Genomic DNA, 15,746 nt, shown 5'->3' with positions numbered 1-15,746 from the left:
TTGACACTGCTTAGTGGGATAGGCCGTATCAGCAGAGCCCATTGTTTTCAGGGGCTTTGGCTACTCAGACTCCTATGTGTGTGTATGTTTCCACTCTCTGGACATGCGTGGTTTTTAGAAGATAAAGAGAAGATTTCCACTCCCAGGTACTTCCTCTTTTCCTCTCTCTCTGTTTCTGTCTTTTTTCTTCTGCCTTTTTTACTTCATCATCTCCTCTGATTCAATCAGTTGGTTTCCTCTCAAGTGGGATTAAATCAGGAAGCGGTGAATAACTTTGAGATAACGGCAGCTTTTCTCTGCCTAGATGATATATAAAGGTTGAGAAGCTGAGGCACATTTTACCAAAGCCTAACAAATAGCTTGAGGGGAATTTTTTCTGTTTTCCTTCATTTCCTGTGGATTCGCACTGAGATGGAAAGAAGGTGGATGGCATTAATGCAGGTAAACCATATCTGTGTGGGTAACTGATTCTCCGCTTTAGCGGATATGCTCGGTGTGGATTTAAGAGGCCTGTAATGTGTGTGGAGTCTTAAACCTGTTGCTCTCTGTTATCACAAAGATAAGTAAGCTGTTTTTTTGAGCCTGTGTTCACGTTTGTTGGCAGGATTTTAGAGGAAAAAGGACATTTTTGATTTTACAGGGACTTTCCAAAAACCCCATCCCCTGACATTTATATAATTCAAAGTGAAACTGATGTGGTGTTTTATAGGCTTATCGTTAGCTTAAAATGTTCACAGATTTGAGAGCCTGTTACACAGTTCTTAGATTTTAAAAGCTGCAATGATATAAAATGCTAAAAAAAGACACCCATAAAAAGAGAATGAAATCAAGCACGTCTTCAGGGATTGTTTCTTAGATGCTGTTGGAAATAAATAGTACATAAACATAATTTTTAGGAGACTGGTTTGCTGCTTAACAGCTGGAGTTGAATGAAAGCTTCTGAGAACAACGTCTTCAATTCCCTCTTCATCTATATGTTAATTTCCTGGGGAAAGCTTCAGGTTTCAGAACATTTTCCTCACTTTACACTAAAACAATATTTATGCCCAAAGTGCTGACTTGTAGTAATTTGATTACATATAGTGTGAAATGTAGCATTTAATGGAAACTGGTCAGATGAAATTTACTTCATTGGTCAGTTTATAACAAGCACATGTTCCTTAATGATTAATTTTTTTAATAAATAGCCTTTTGATTTTATATATTAAGTTGTATAAAGTTATATTAATCAGAATTATTGCTTTGTGTTTCTTGAGACTGAAGTAATGGTAGTGAGCACAGGATCACAGCGGTGTCCTGGATACAAACATAATACAAATATCTTTGTGGACTTTGTTGTCTGCAGTTTGCTGTTGTCATTTCAGCCTCCTGGACTCTTTTGCTTTGCTTTTTCATATGTATTCCCATTAGACTTTAAAACAAAGCAACAGAGTGCTGAGCAATAATAAAGGCAACAAACATGAAAACTTAAAATAGTAAAATGGAATTAAAAGCAATTTCAGATTCAATGCAACGGGGAAAAAGAAGGAATAACTGGTACATATACACAAGTATAGTAGCAAGTATATAAAATCAACCAAATAATAATAATTACTATGTTAAGTGAAGATTATTTATTAAGTGTTTTTCACAGACAGCCACAAAGTGCAGTACACACAAAAAAGAGTAAAACAAATGAGAAAATTAAGTGCCATAGTAGCTAATGTACAGAGACAGTAAGACACAATAAAATAAACAGATCGTTAAAAGTAAATAAATAAATAAATGATGATGATACTACTACTACTACTGCTGCTGCTACTACTACTACTACTACTACTACTGCTGCTACTACTACTACTACTACTACTACTAATAATAATAATTATAATTATAATTATAATTATAATTATAATTATAATTATTATTATAATTATTATTATTATTATTAGTTTTAAATGCCCAATAGAAACCTTGTTTAAACAAAACAGGAGTGCAGAAAGTCAGCTAAATAGTAGTAGCTAATGGTAGTGCTAGCCTGGGTTCCACACACTGAAAGGCACTGTCTTCCCCAGTCTTTAATTGTGTACGAGGAACACTAGCAAATTCTTAGCCTGTGAATGAAGAGATTTCCCAACAGTTGTAGGGCCCAGACAACAAAGGCTCAATCACCTTTAGTGACTAGAAGAGCCTTTGGGTTTGGTCCAAAGTCACGCCAGAAGGTCTCAAGCAGCATCCGGGCTCAAGCTCAAACTAACAGATAGGAAGTGAAGGCTGCAAGGACTGGTGTGTTGTGGTTGTTCCTTGTGCTATGTGTTTAAAAGCCTGATAGCAGCATTCTGTGTGCCTTAGGATAACTGATAACTGGATCCTGTTCAACATATTCAGGTTATCTTGCCTTTATCTAGTTTCACTTATCCTAACATTCATAATCAGGCTCAGCGGTCACATGAAGATCATTATCAGCTCAATGATTGTGTTCACATGAAAGTGTTAAGTTCAGGTCTGCTGGGAGCAGACAGGCTGATTTTACAAAGGAAGGTAGAACCACGGTGTTAGAAAAGTGTGTGATGCTTCTCAGTATCACACCTCTGTCATGAAGGCGCAGTAGAGTCTGGCAGTAGTTCCATTAAGACGTGCAGCTCCATCCACAAAACTCCATTCTTCTACACCAAAAAAAGAGTTGACCAATCAGACTTGGCGCGCATGTACATCTTAAAACCGCAACCACCCACAAAACTGCTACATTTGTAGCCACATTTTGACTTTACTGCATAACAAATAGATCTCATTTAGACCCACAAAACTTAGGTGATTGCCAGGCTGTGGCACATTATCTAACAGAAGTAACAGCAGAACCTCAACATTGCACAGGACCGATCAAAAAACTGGCTGATTATTATACTGAATCACATTTTGTCACTGCTATTAAGTATATCAGTTTGCCAACTGCCTGAAAACATTTTTTTTAAAAAGCTGTAGCATGGGCATGTAGTAGTTGAATTAATTTGTATATCTATTGTTAAAGCTCATTGTAAAGAGTAAAAAGTTTATCTGATCTGCTGTTTTCTGGAGATTTGATAGATCAGCAGGACGTGATGTCATACTTACTAATGCCTAAATTTGATCAGATTAAGACTAAAATTAGGTTGCTGGGGTTTTTGTAAAGATACTGGAGACTGTGACTCTGAATTAGTCAAAATTGAAGATGTTCCAGATGTTTGGTGATCCCGTATTTGAACAAAGTTTTTGCACTTTTCTCGGCACTGCATTCGATTCCTCTTCTCTCCTCTTTGTTGTTCTTTTTTTAAAAAACTATTTCTTTGTTTCCCGTGGTGGGCAGTGACACATCGATAAGCCCAGCTGTGATGACGCTGGCACTTTCTTTTGTGTGGGCAGCGTTCACAGCTCAACGGGGGCGAGATCAGCCCCGCAGACGGCCGCTTGTTTGGGTTCCAGTGTCAGCAAGATGGTGAATCAGCAGCATGTGAAAGGGTGAGGGAGGAATGGAGTGACACAGGGAGTGGTGATGTCATATGAGTGATAAATAATCAAACATTTCTTGCATATGTCAGTATCCTGCTGTGGCTCAGCTAATTAATTACAAATACAAAGGTTTGCTCGTCTTGTTGGGAAAACAAAAATATATTGGGCACTGAGCTGTCTCAGTTACAAAGTTGAGCTTTTTAAAGAAGCTATGCAGAAGGTTCCCTGTGCAAATACTGACACTTCTGGGTATGATGCATCAGGGAAAAACATGTGAAAAAAATCTTCTGCCTTTTTATTCCCTGAGGACAAGATTATTATGAAACAGTGCTAAAAAGCAGAAACTGAGGTTTCGAAAATAGAAGAAACTGCAGTTCCTATAGTGGCCACTTGGGGCTTGATTCAAGACTTAAGTGGCCGCCAGAGTCCCCATAGTTGAGACTATAGTCGTCCATCTTTACAGCAAAAGTAAACGTGTTTCCATCCTACTACAAAAAAGATTTTAATCTCTAAGTTTCCCCTTTCATAACATCTCTGAGCAAGGTGAATTTTATTATAACTAATTAATTAACAACAGTACCGAGAGCACACTCGCCCATAAAATAATTAAGTGGAATTCAAATGTTTATTTTACCACTCTGTGCACTAAATCCCAAGACTCATGATTTTCTGGAGCATTGATCTTACCTTTGCAACAGTGTTGTATTTTTATGTTCTTTATAGAGTTTTATCACCATTTTACACAATAATGTCTCTGATTGGAGTAGGTGGTGCTCATAGGGATCATTTATGCAGAAGAAGAGTCACATGACATGTGAAATCCCCGTTGTTATGAGAGCGTGCACAGAGCCTGACGTAGAAAGCGTGGCTTAACAGAAAAAGTTGATAACCACCTTCATGATACCTGTTATCTCCAACTGTGGTTTTAGGATTTGCCAAAACAGCCTGGCTGTGTTGATCTTCCTAATGTGCACCTCGGATTTACCTCCAAACAACATCCATGCATGTCTGGTATTTGTGGGTTCAAACACTGCTATAATTGAAGGCTCACATGTGCTTTTGCCAGTTTTAAATGCAATGCAGTCTAACACATGTTGTGAATCAAATATAAAGATCAGACGTGGCTTTGCTTTTCTGACTTTTTAAATCACAAGTTGGACAATAGTAGATCATCTGGGTCTGAATTAGCTGTGAAATTGTTTAAAGTTAAACTAACTGGACACATACATCAGTATTGGTCAACCTAGCAAATTAAATTAATGGTGCATTCATCAAAAGCTCCCATAAAAACCTGAAACCCATCTTTACTGTTTTGCCTCGTTGGCCTAAAACAGCAAAAATTGGAGTAAAGATTGGCTCTTGGAATAAAAGCATATACTCACTGTATGGCTATAGCTAAGCAGCCTCAGACCTTTGTGTGGTTCCTGTGGTGTTTTAAAGTTGGCGTATCAAAACTGTTGACTTGTGTGAATGTTTACAGCACAGTAACTGTAAAGAAGTTTATTTGTCTCGTTTTTAGAGCAGCCGCATATTTAAGTGAACGTGATAAGGTGGGGGATTTGAACAGTAACGTGCCTTCACACACAGTTTTTAAACTGCTGCAGAGCTGTCACCGTCTCCTCCCCCTCTTTGGAGGAGATATCTCAGGGTGAGGCAGTCACTCAGCCTCTGCCCCCTCAGTCTGACATTTGCTGGTATCTCTGAAAACAGACGTGGACCTGGGCCAAACATTCCTGTCTGTGCAGCAGTTCCTGGGAAGGACTGAAGGAGATAGTCAGCAGTGGGAAAAAACAAGGGTTGTGTGAGAAAAACCTTTCATAGAAAAATGTGTTCGTTTTAGAGGTTAAAACCAAGAATATTTTTGAGAGGTTGACATAAGCCACTGATATCTAGACTTTTTGACCACCGTGTTTGATTTTACTGAGCCAGAAGTGTACATTTTTGAATGATCACTGGCTCCTGTCCAGTTGGGCATTTTAGCTTCAGATACTACAGGGATTGACTCCTTTTTAAAGACGGCCTCAAGTGGCCACTAGAGGAACTGCGGATTTTGGCACTGAAGTTTTTACTCTCAGCTAAAATTTAGTGGCATGTTTTCAAAGCACATCATCCAGGTAGTGTCAGATTTTATGACCTGAATGGCTTAATCCCGCCTTCCCATGATCGTGCTTGCTCTGTCTTCATTTACTTTCCCAGCAGCCTCAGTGGCTCTCTGCAGAGGCAGCAACTCCCAGACCAAACACTAGATTACAGCAAGGACGCTGGACAGGATAATAACTCCTCCTCCCCTCCATTTTCTCAAATCCCCCACTTTATAATCCTCAAGGAAATCTCCTCCCCCGAGGAGGAGTGTGTTTGTGTGTGTGTGTGTTCAGACTGGGAGCAGCAGGAGGAGGAGGAGGAGGCAGTAGCTCTTGAGTCATGGGGCTGTCAGATTCCTCTGGGTGCTCGTCTCCATCAGGCTGGTGGGAGTACTCATGTTTAAGTGCGTCTTTTTTTGTCCTCAAGTGTTTTTTAAAAAGAAGCGGGTGTGGAGAAATGGAGGGAAAGTGTGCACTGTGAACCAAAACTATCAGCTTACACGTACACATGAAACAACTTGTTTCATGTAGCTGGTAAGTTACAATGTTTAGTCCTTCATTAATATCATTGTTTAGTTAAAATAATAGTCCTGATTTCTGCACGGTGTCAGATAGATCTGAAGACTTGCTGCTGTCTGGAGCAGGTGTGTTTTAGATATTTATACGTTTTTGACCTTCGAAGCCTTTTTTGACAGATACTTGGGGATTTTATTGTAAGTTTGAGCATTTCTTTCAGATGCAAGCTCCCTTTTAGGTCATTGAAAGCTGACCGCCTGCAAAAAAAAAAACGCAAATAAAATCCCTCCAGGGTACACAGACTTTTGGAAACAGTGACAGAGATACCTGCGTTTGCTTCCTGATGTCGTCACACTGTGTCCTCCCCTGGCTCCAACTAAGCAACCAACCCTCTGCTTCCTCTGTACATCATGTGATGATGCAGAGATTATTACTGAAACTCGGTGAAATGCCGCTCGGCTCTGAAAGGTGCTGGAGAGAGGATTCAAATACGGGTTACAACTGTAAGCAGAGTAGTAGAATTAGCACTAAATTAGTGGTGGGGACAGTTTTGAGCAATCAGAGAAAAGGTATAAATTTTGACCATAGTGTGTTGCAAAGCAGCTTGCAGAGGCAGCAGAAATGGTTTTCACACTGGAGCAACTTAAAACTATGAGATATACCAACTGAATATAAAGAAGATGACAAGTACTGGCACTGAGATCAGATGACGCGTGCTCCATACTAGGATGAAGGTAATGGTAAAGTTCAGAGTTAACAGCAGATACACGTTATTAATAATTGAGGAGATCAGAAATAAATTGCTGAATCTGTTTCAGTCGTTTTTAATTAATTAACAACATGTTATTACAGGAAAGCTTTCATTCAGAACTATCCCACTTCATTCCTAATGATCTATTACACAGTGCTGTGCAAAAGTCTTGAGCCATTCATCTTTTCTTTATATTTTGCTTCCAAGGAGCCAGACTTTCTTCTTTTTTTTAAAGTCCTGTTGAGGAGTGTTTCTTGGGACATTGGCTGCTTTTTCGCTCATTTTCAGTCCAGTCCTCACACCTGACCATTTTCATAGGAATATTTTTTGTTTGTAAAGCCACTTAACTCTGACCTATGAATCAACACGACAATGATCACAGACACGCGTCAATGCTCGGATAGAAAAACACACAGTGGAACACTAGCATTCATGGATCTTGCTTTTCCTAGCAAATATAAAGAAATGAAGGCTGGTTCGAGACATATGCACGGCACGGTCTCTAATGATTAACATATGGTCATAATGTGGACTCGTGGTTATCGTCGTGACTCTATTATTTGCAATAGAAGTGACAGTATCAGAGCGTCACAGCTGGTTACTAAGGGACTGAACTCTTTGTTTGTGTAACTGTTGTAGCACCTTTATTGCACCCTGTAAAAATCTTATCTTGAAGCATCAGCTGTTCTGTTTCTACACTGACTGCTAACTTTTGCAGAGAGTGTAGCTTTAGTTCATCCTCAATACTCAAACGTTAATCTACGCAAACTCTGCATTTTCTTATTTATTTATTTTTTTTATCAAAGATTTACATTAGAAGATTCTGCTCCATGATTGGCACGGATTGGCTTTAACTCAGTAACCAATCAGGTGGGAATATTATCTGTTCTTCCTTTGACTGTAACCTCCATCTGTTTCACACGGTCCAACAAAGCTCTCGCTGTTTTTTTCAGATCCAGATTTTATTTACAGTAGTCAAATATTCACTAAGAAGTCAAGATGAGTAGCTTCTAAAGATCATTTGTTACTTTTCATGTGGTTCAAGCGATGATGCTTGCTTGCATCCCAGGGTACCTCTGGACTGTAGCTGGGTCGGAGAGCCAAATCATTTTATTATTAATCGTTTGGTAATCGGGCTGGTTCTTACTGTATTTACTTTTCCATTCTAATTGTCCTCTTGGAGCACTTTACACAACATGCCTCATTTAAGGCAAGCATTTTTTTTTTTAGCATTTGCCCTCTGATGAACATGAATGCATGGGAAGCAACTTCAAGTCCAGTATCTTGCCCAAGAACACTTTAGCATGCAGACTGGAGCAGCCAGGGATCGTCCCACCAACCTCCCGAGCAGTAGAACACCTGCTGTTCCTCCTGAGCTACACCCTTTTACAAAAATGTTTAATATCAGCCATCCACAGCAAGTGACTGGGAGCCTGCTGCTTCTGTTCTGCTTCAGCAATAGGCCCAACTGAAAGCTGACTGTATCGCTCTCGCAGCCATGTGGGTCAGCCACGTTTCAGTTTCAGGTTCAGTTCTTCCTGAATGAACGCGGTGCGGCTCGTATTTCCTGGAAGCAATATCTGTGACAGCACAGCTGCGCCCCCCTGACAATAGACCCTCAGCGCTTTAGAAAGAGGGGACATTTGCATTTTCTTTGTGCAGCAGCTTGTTTGGAGCTCTCACTTTTGTCGCATGGAGGGGAGGCAGTGTTGGTGATTAAATACAGATATCGACTCTGTAGAAACAGCAAATGATTGTGCAGATATGGGAAAATGTAAAGAAATATGGGAGGCTAATGTTAAAATAAATTCACCCAGGCCCAACACTAGTCACTCATATCTCAGCTGTATTTGTTTTGATCCTCTGTTTTCTAATGTGTGTTCTGTTACAGTGTAAAAACAGACTTTCTGCATTCCCATCACGGTGCTCCATGGCTCAACTTTACTGCACTACAGGCTCAGCTCAGGTTGAAAGTATGAAACCTTGTGCAGGGAATATCGCACTTAGTGCTGCCAGACCCAAAATGTTTGACGCTGATCTTCAGGAAATAATGTGAAGCAAACAGGGAAAGTGTCGAATGTTGATTAGATACCAGTGAAACCAGTGAAGTTAAGACAGAGAGCAGGACTTAAAACAAGTTATAATGTTAATATAGCCAGGCAACAAAATACCTCGCTATCCCATTAATTTGGCTTCATAGTGTACTCCTTAGATCCCAAATTAAGAAAGCTGCTTATAAACTCCAAACGCTCCATTTTTACCAAACTGTACAATAAATAAAGTTTACCAGATTTGTAGTAGGAAAGATTTTTGAACCTTCAGATCACAAAACAACACAGCAAAGGGCACCAAAGACCAAAAACCAAAACATTTATTGAATCAATCAAACCTTTGGATGCTTATAAATACATACAATTTTAAAAAAATAATACAATTTGAAAAAAAAATCTCATTATTATCTGAAAAAGTTTGACTTACTAAACTTCTGAGAAAATAATAAGAAAAGTATAAATATTTAGATAATGCTCGAAAATTTGTTCCATCACAGCGAATCATGGAAGGCGGCCAGTATCGCTGTCCCGCTTGAAGCGAGGGAAAATACCTCCCTGCATTCCTTTGCTGAAAGAATGTGGCGTCGCCATCGCGGCCTGGCAGGGTTAATGTTTGGCTCAGGGCCGGTAAAAGTCTCATCTGGTCCAGATATTTCATTCCTGGACAAATAAACAGCAGTGTGTGTTTTAAAGCACCAGCTAAGATGAAAAAGAAAGCTAGGTTGATATCAAGGAGTGGTATCAAAGAGAGGTTTGGGGGTGTCCAACTCAGATGTAATTTTTCTAAGCTGCTAAGCTCCAGCGGGACCATATGTCTCTGACAGATCCATCTCTTAATTTGAAAGTCCTTCACAGTAAGAGACGGATCAAGTCCAGGAGCCAGTAAACCTGCTCGCTTGACCTTTAGACATCATTCTGGATTAAATGTTCCTCACAAGTTAACAGCTTACACTTGAAAACAATGACAAGACGGCTCAGTTAAATGTCACACATCACGGTCCAACTTGTTTCTCACAAAGACTGCAATTAAACAACAGCTGTAGCTTTAAACTTGCATTATTTTTAAGGACCAGCAGGGACCAACTGCGAGCTAGACAAATAAAATATAAAAGTGCCCAAAAATCCCCAAATTTTCTTAATCCTTTTGTGTATTTTGTGTAAATTGGTATGAACCAATTTTTAAAAAACAAACAAACAAATATCTAAAGCAGATAGCGGAAAAAACTTTTTTCACCAGGTGTAACATGAATGACTGCGAGTCAGGTTTGACTCTGTAAAAGTTATGAAAATACCGTTCATGCTGTCCTTCACATTTTCCAAAGTTGTAGAAGATTGGAGTCTCTGCCAGGCCGATTCTGGCCTCCAGGCCTCATATTTGACACCTGTGTCCTAGAGCAGCGGTCCCCAACCTCTACTGCGCCACGGACTTGTTTAATGTCAGACAATATTTTCACGGACCGGCCTTTAAGGTGTCGTGGATAAATACAACAAAATAAAATGATACGACCAAGACAAAAACTGTGGTATTTTGTAAATATAATAATAAACGTGAATTCACTGTGTAATTGTGTAACTTTATTAGCAGCGTCCTCCTGAAATCTGCCAACAACATTGAGAGTAACATCCTCCTGTCTGCCCCTTAATGCGCTCTGCTCGCTATGGTAATGCGTAAATATTTCTTTCAAAATAAGACACACAACTACAACACGGGAAAACACCCAGGGAAACCGAATTAACGATAAAATCCCTGAAAAACATACATTTCACACCCGAGCCTCAACTCTCGCGGCCCGGTACCAAACGACTCACGGACCGGTACTGGTCTGTGGCCGGGGGTTGGGGACCGCTGTCCTAGAGTATTGTTCAGATGTTGGTGGAAGTTGCACACTGTGAGCTCATTGTATTATTTTACGGGCAATAACCTGTGAATTATGAAGAATCGTGTGCCGGATCAGAGTCACTGACTTTCTGGTTAAAAGCTGCTGTATAACTAATATTATCCTTATATGCTGAGGTTAGTTATTAGCTGGCTAGAAACTGATGAGAGCCGGGTAGTCACAGTGAAGAAATAAAAGGAATCCATGAGAACCAGTGATTACAAAATAAAACAGGAAATAGATTTAAGCATAACTATCCAGAACCATTTAGAGGTTTATGGGAAAACCGTCCTCAGCACCCTCACTCTGTCACCTCAGGAAACACTTTCCAGATGACTTCATGAGCTCAACTGCTAGTTTCAGATCATTCTGGGGAAAAAAGTGAGGCTTATTTTGTAAATTAAGGTCACGTGTAGACTGAAAAAGGAAAGGAGGTGTACGTGTCCCTGTGGGAAAAACCAGAGCAGTAAAAAACTACATTTGATTGACATCTTTTATTCTAACTCTTGACTTTTCCTCCACCTTTTCTTCTTCCTGCTTCTCTTCTTTGCCCACTGCCCATCAGGGTTAAAATGGTAGATGTTGTGTCACCAAGTACAATGCCGTCAGAAACTGAGGTGCATGTGGCGAGGAGCTTTCTCACCAAGATTTTGCGAAGCTCTATGAGGTACCATCCAGTTAGCTTGTGTCTGGCTGTTTGCTGGTAGTTTTTTGGTGGACCTACATGGCGTCAGATCATTGAGCTTTGTGCTTTGTGTTCTTTTGTAGTAGTTTAATGTGTATGGTGCTAGCTGTCCAAGTACCTTTAGTTTACTTGCACGTTTGTGTCTGTCATCAGTTCTGTGATGTGGGAATTACCAGATTTTACACGTACAGCACATTAACATGACTTGCTTGCATGGTTTTCTTGTGGTTTTATATTTTGTGGAAAAATTTATGTCCATGATCCTTTTTCAACATGCTTTCCAGGAAGAACCGCTTCAAGGGGTACGTGCATGTTTGGTGTGAGCAAAATTAAACTGTGAAGCTGTCGATTTACCTTTGTGGAGTCTTACCTATCAAGGTACTGATGATGTTTAAAATAGGGTTTGCAGGCCTGAGGCACACAGTGAGCACCCCCCCCCCCCCCCCCCCAAAACAAATAATTATTTGTTATTCGAGATCACAAATGTGTTACTAAAAATAATCAATTTGTTCATCTGCAAAAGTTGCTTTTTGCAGTTTAAACAAACAGCATATCTGAATATTAGGAATGATCATGATTTTTAATTATTCAAATATTCATTAAACTTCAAGTCACTGGGTGCCCTGTCATTCTAGGTGTTGTTGTGATATTGTTATAAAAATGTTTCCTATCATGTGTTTGTCAATCTGCTTCTACTTTTCATAGCTTTTCCTATTAATTAGTGTGGACAATAGAAATGAAACATGGCAGGTTTTTTTTAATTTTATTGTAGAAAATGTATTTTAGGAAAAATATTAGCTCGTACTGAATCTGATGGCAGCGACACGTTTCAAAAAAGTTAGGACGGGGTCAAGTTTACCACTGTGTAGCATCCTCTCTTTTTTAAACAAGTCTACAAACATCTGGGAATGGAGGAGACCTACTTCTGGACTTTTGTCCTTGATATGCAAGGCCTTCCCTGAAAAAAAGACGTCAGGCACATGTTGCTCTAAAACTTGTAGATACCTTTCAGCACTGCTGGTGGCTTTCCAGATGTGCAAGCTGCCAGTTTTCATTTAAAAGTATAGTTAATAACATTACATTTTTGAATATCTCTCATAGAGATATGAGAAAGACAACAGAGCTATTAAAATATTAAGACTCAGTCATTTTAGTCAACACAATAGCTTGGTCACTTCAGTGTTAAGTTATAGCAAATATTAAACAATATGTAAGTATATTTTCTCTAGAAATATATATTTTCCCCTGGTTTTGCTATTGCCAGCCATCATTGAATAACATCCCACTACCCGCTATCAGGCATCCGACCGCTAAATCATATATGGTGCTGTGAGATTAGATTCTGCTGACGATTTTAGCTGTCAAAAAGTGTCACTGAAAGAAGAACTCATTCAAAAAATGATTAAAACGTGGGTCCAGAGCAAACGCTGCCAGGTCACAAGTCTGCTACAACTATAGTTATTAATTTTAGTGTTTTTGGACAGTGTAGCTATATAATTCTTACCAGTTCTTTGTAAATATTTGTGTTTGTAATGGTGCCATAAATTTTATCTAATGATCATGGGTTGTTTTGTTTGTTTTTCCTTGCATTTCTGTGGAGTAATAAGACTATTTACACTGTTTAAAATACTCTATTGTCCTGAAACGATTGAATACACAGTGGTATCAGGGGGAAGGATTTGGATGATGGTGGCCTGCAAAGCCCATGAAGAAATGTTAACCTGTAGAACTCTGTGAACTCTTGTCTTCTATGAAAGAATTTGAGAAAGAGTATTGAGAAATTGTTTGCTGTGCTTCTGCTTTGCAGGAAGAATGACCCAAGCTCACGTCCTCATTCCTGGTATGCCTCGAAGCTGACAGAGGAGGAGCCTCCTGAGAGAGAGGCTACCCAAGCCCCAGTCTGGCAGCCAAAGCATGAAGCAAGGTGAGCTTTTTTGGTGGTTTATCTTGTCTTTAGTAGACAGATCACAATATTTTTTTTCTTATCATCCCCTCCAGGCCCAAAGAGTCGTCCACTCAAGGAGATCAGAACATTCAGCATCAGCAAACCAGTCAGATGAGCTCAGTGAAAAACATGGAGAAACTTGAGCGTCCCTCACATCCCTACCCAGCAGGTCGTCTTTCCCCAAATAAATACACCAGCAGTGTTGAGCCAATCTGTGGACTGGGACCAGGCAAGAGGGACTCTGGGTTCAGCTGTTTCTCAAGTGGCTCCAGCCCCCCTGTTCATGACCTTAATGCATCTGGTAGAAAGGGAACAAGCACTGAAAGCATTTTCTTCAAGGGTGTTCACAATGAAGGACCTCAGCAGAATGAGCGGCCCAGATATCTGCAGCCAACACTGGGGAACGGAGGCTGGAAGGAGCAGCCAGCATCTCGTGTTTCCATTGCAGGGAGACCCAACGTAGGCCCAGTGTGGCAGGTACCAGACAGGAAAAAGTCTCAGTCTCCTCCTCCGCCACCTCCTCCCCTGCGTAGTGACAGTTTTGCAGCTACAAAGGTGTTTCCATACTCTGAAGGTCCAGCAAAAAGCCACGGCACATCATTTGAAAAACTGCCAGAAAGTAACCACCACAATGGCATCAGATCCCATCAGGAGAAATCCTCAGAAACCAGACGTAGCTTCAACCCAATACCTGCCAAAGACTTCCTCCATCCAAACATGCCGGCTGATTACAACCACAACCAGCTCAACCCCAACAAACACTTCTCTTTGTCCAGCAGTGATGTCAGACAGTTTCATTACACCCAACCACCTGCCCACCAGAGGCAGTTCAGTGATGAAAGTCCCTTCTACTTCCTGCAGACTGGAAAGGCTCCTCCCACCAAGACCCAAAGTGTAGGAAGCTACTACCGCAGCCTCCAGGATCTGCCCACAAATGCTTTCAGCCGCAGGCAGATGCCGCACTCTGCAGCATCCATGGTAAGCACTGCTGCAAACCCAAACCTGGAGAGTGGAGGGCATAAGAGATACTACGGTCTTGCAAGTAAGACTGCGCAGTACAAGGCTAGGCAGGGAAAAACTGAAAGCCGGATGACAGAAACAGAGAAACACCACTGGGTGAACAGCAATGAAACAGGGTACCCAAGTTCCCTGAAGACTAACACTAAGGCAAAGTACTCACTGCCTCAGTCCCAAATGCCTTATATTGAAAATAAGGAATGCCATACCCATTCCCACTTTGGGAATGGACTTCACTACAACCACCAGACCTCTGAAATTTCTGTTCAAAGACGTAGTCCAGAGGATACTGCAAAGAGAGGTGAAGGTCACACTAATGACATGAAAATACAGTTTCCAGTACATCAAGTCAAAGATCACAAGGCTAATCTTCCAAGACATCAAGACCCATGGGTCCCTCAAGAAGACCAACGAATAACCGCCCTGAAAACTCCACTCCTCCACTCCCTGACTCTGGAAAACAAGACTCTGGCAGCAACAACCACAACTGTCTTGTCCACCCAGGACACCAGTGACACCATGGCTGCTAGCAGTGGAAAAGCAAATCGCCGCAGTGACCGTTATGCCACCACCCTTCGGAAAGAGATCCAGCAGAAGCGAGCCCAGCTGCAAAAGAGCCGCAGTGCTGCAACTCTGACTTGTGATGCAGAGGATGAGGATGCAGAGGAATGGAGATCTATGGAAGCTTCTGCATCTTCTGCTGCTTCCTATTCAAATACTTACAAGGACCACCTGAAAGAGGCGCAGGCCAGGGTCCTCCAGGCCACTTCCTTCCAGAGACGAGACCTAGAACCCCAGGGACCAGAGGCCTCTGTGCTTAAAACCTCAAATGGGCGTGCTAGAGGACGTAAGCGATGTCAACTGGCAAAGAGGACGCACTCGTTTTCAGAGCCTGACAAAATAGACAAAGTGGGAGTGGAAGGAGAATCCCAAGCAGGGTCATTTGGGGAGCGGAGGAAGTTCTTTGAGGCGAAACCAGCCTTTTCCAGGCCTGTACTGAAGTCAGGTCAGAGTGCAAACTCAAACACAGACCTGGATGAGTCGGGCAAACCCAAAGGGAGAGCACCTTCTATAGGATCTGTTGAGCCTCCTCCATCCACAGACCCCAACCACCTCAACCCTGGACATAACGAAGTCTTACTAGAGCAGCAGAGGCTCGGAACATTTGCCGAGTATCAGGCCACATGGAACAAGCAGAAGAAGTCATCGGAAGGCAAGACGCAAGGGCGGTATCACTCAGCGGAGAATATCTTAGATGCAGGTGCAGAAGAGAAGGCCATCTGCATCCATGAGAGATCCAGATCTTCGCCTTCTGCAGACTTCTATACACAGGTGAACAAGATTAGGATGGTTTATAT

At 41.2% G+C, this 15,746-nt stretch overlaps 1 protein-coding gene and 1 long non-coding RNA gene across 14 annotated transcripts in view; one reads left to right on the top strand and one right to left on the bottom strand.

The window, feature by feature from the left end:
* Window positions 1-15,746, top strand: part of shroom2b (shroom family member 2b) — a 39,725-nt gene that overhangs the window by 8,218 nt on the left and 15,761 nt on the right. For 3 of the 13 annotated variants that reach the window (XM_085150751.1, XM_085150752.1, XM_085150760.1), the window contains 2 exons: window positions 13,234-13,350; window positions 13,425-15,720. In XM_085150751.1, coding sequence (XP_085006877.1) covers window positions 13,234-13,350; window positions 13,425-15,720 — 2,413 coding nt within the window. Of the gene's footprint in view, window position 1; window positions 442-1,897; window positions 6,081-11,306; window positions 11,409-11,710; window positions 11,805-13,233; window positions 13,351-13,424; window positions 15,721-15,746 lie in introns of those variants that run through there. The other 10 variants (XM_085150753.1, XM_085150754.1, XM_085150755.1 and 7 more) reach the window with 10 other exon arrangements.
* LOC146491646 (uncharacterized) lies at window positions 10,053-11,312 on the bottom strand. Its single transcript, XR_014872297.1, has 2 exons — window positions 10,709-11,312; window positions 10,053-10,246 (listed from the first exon to the last, which is right to left on the bottom strand). It is a non-coding gene; the product is annotated as an uncharacterized LOC146491646 (long non-coding RNA).

This window comes from Neolamprologus multifasciatus, chromosome 23, assembly GCF_963576455.1.
Source record: "Neolamprologus multifasciatus chromosome 23, fNeoMul1.2, whole genome shotgun sequence".
NCBI lineage: Eukaryota > Metazoa > Chordata > Actinopteri > Cichliformes > Cichlidae > Neolamprologus > Neolamprologus multifasciatus.
Note: the sequence above shows the minus strand (reverse complement) of the source record. Positions and strands in the feature narration are given on the sequence as shown.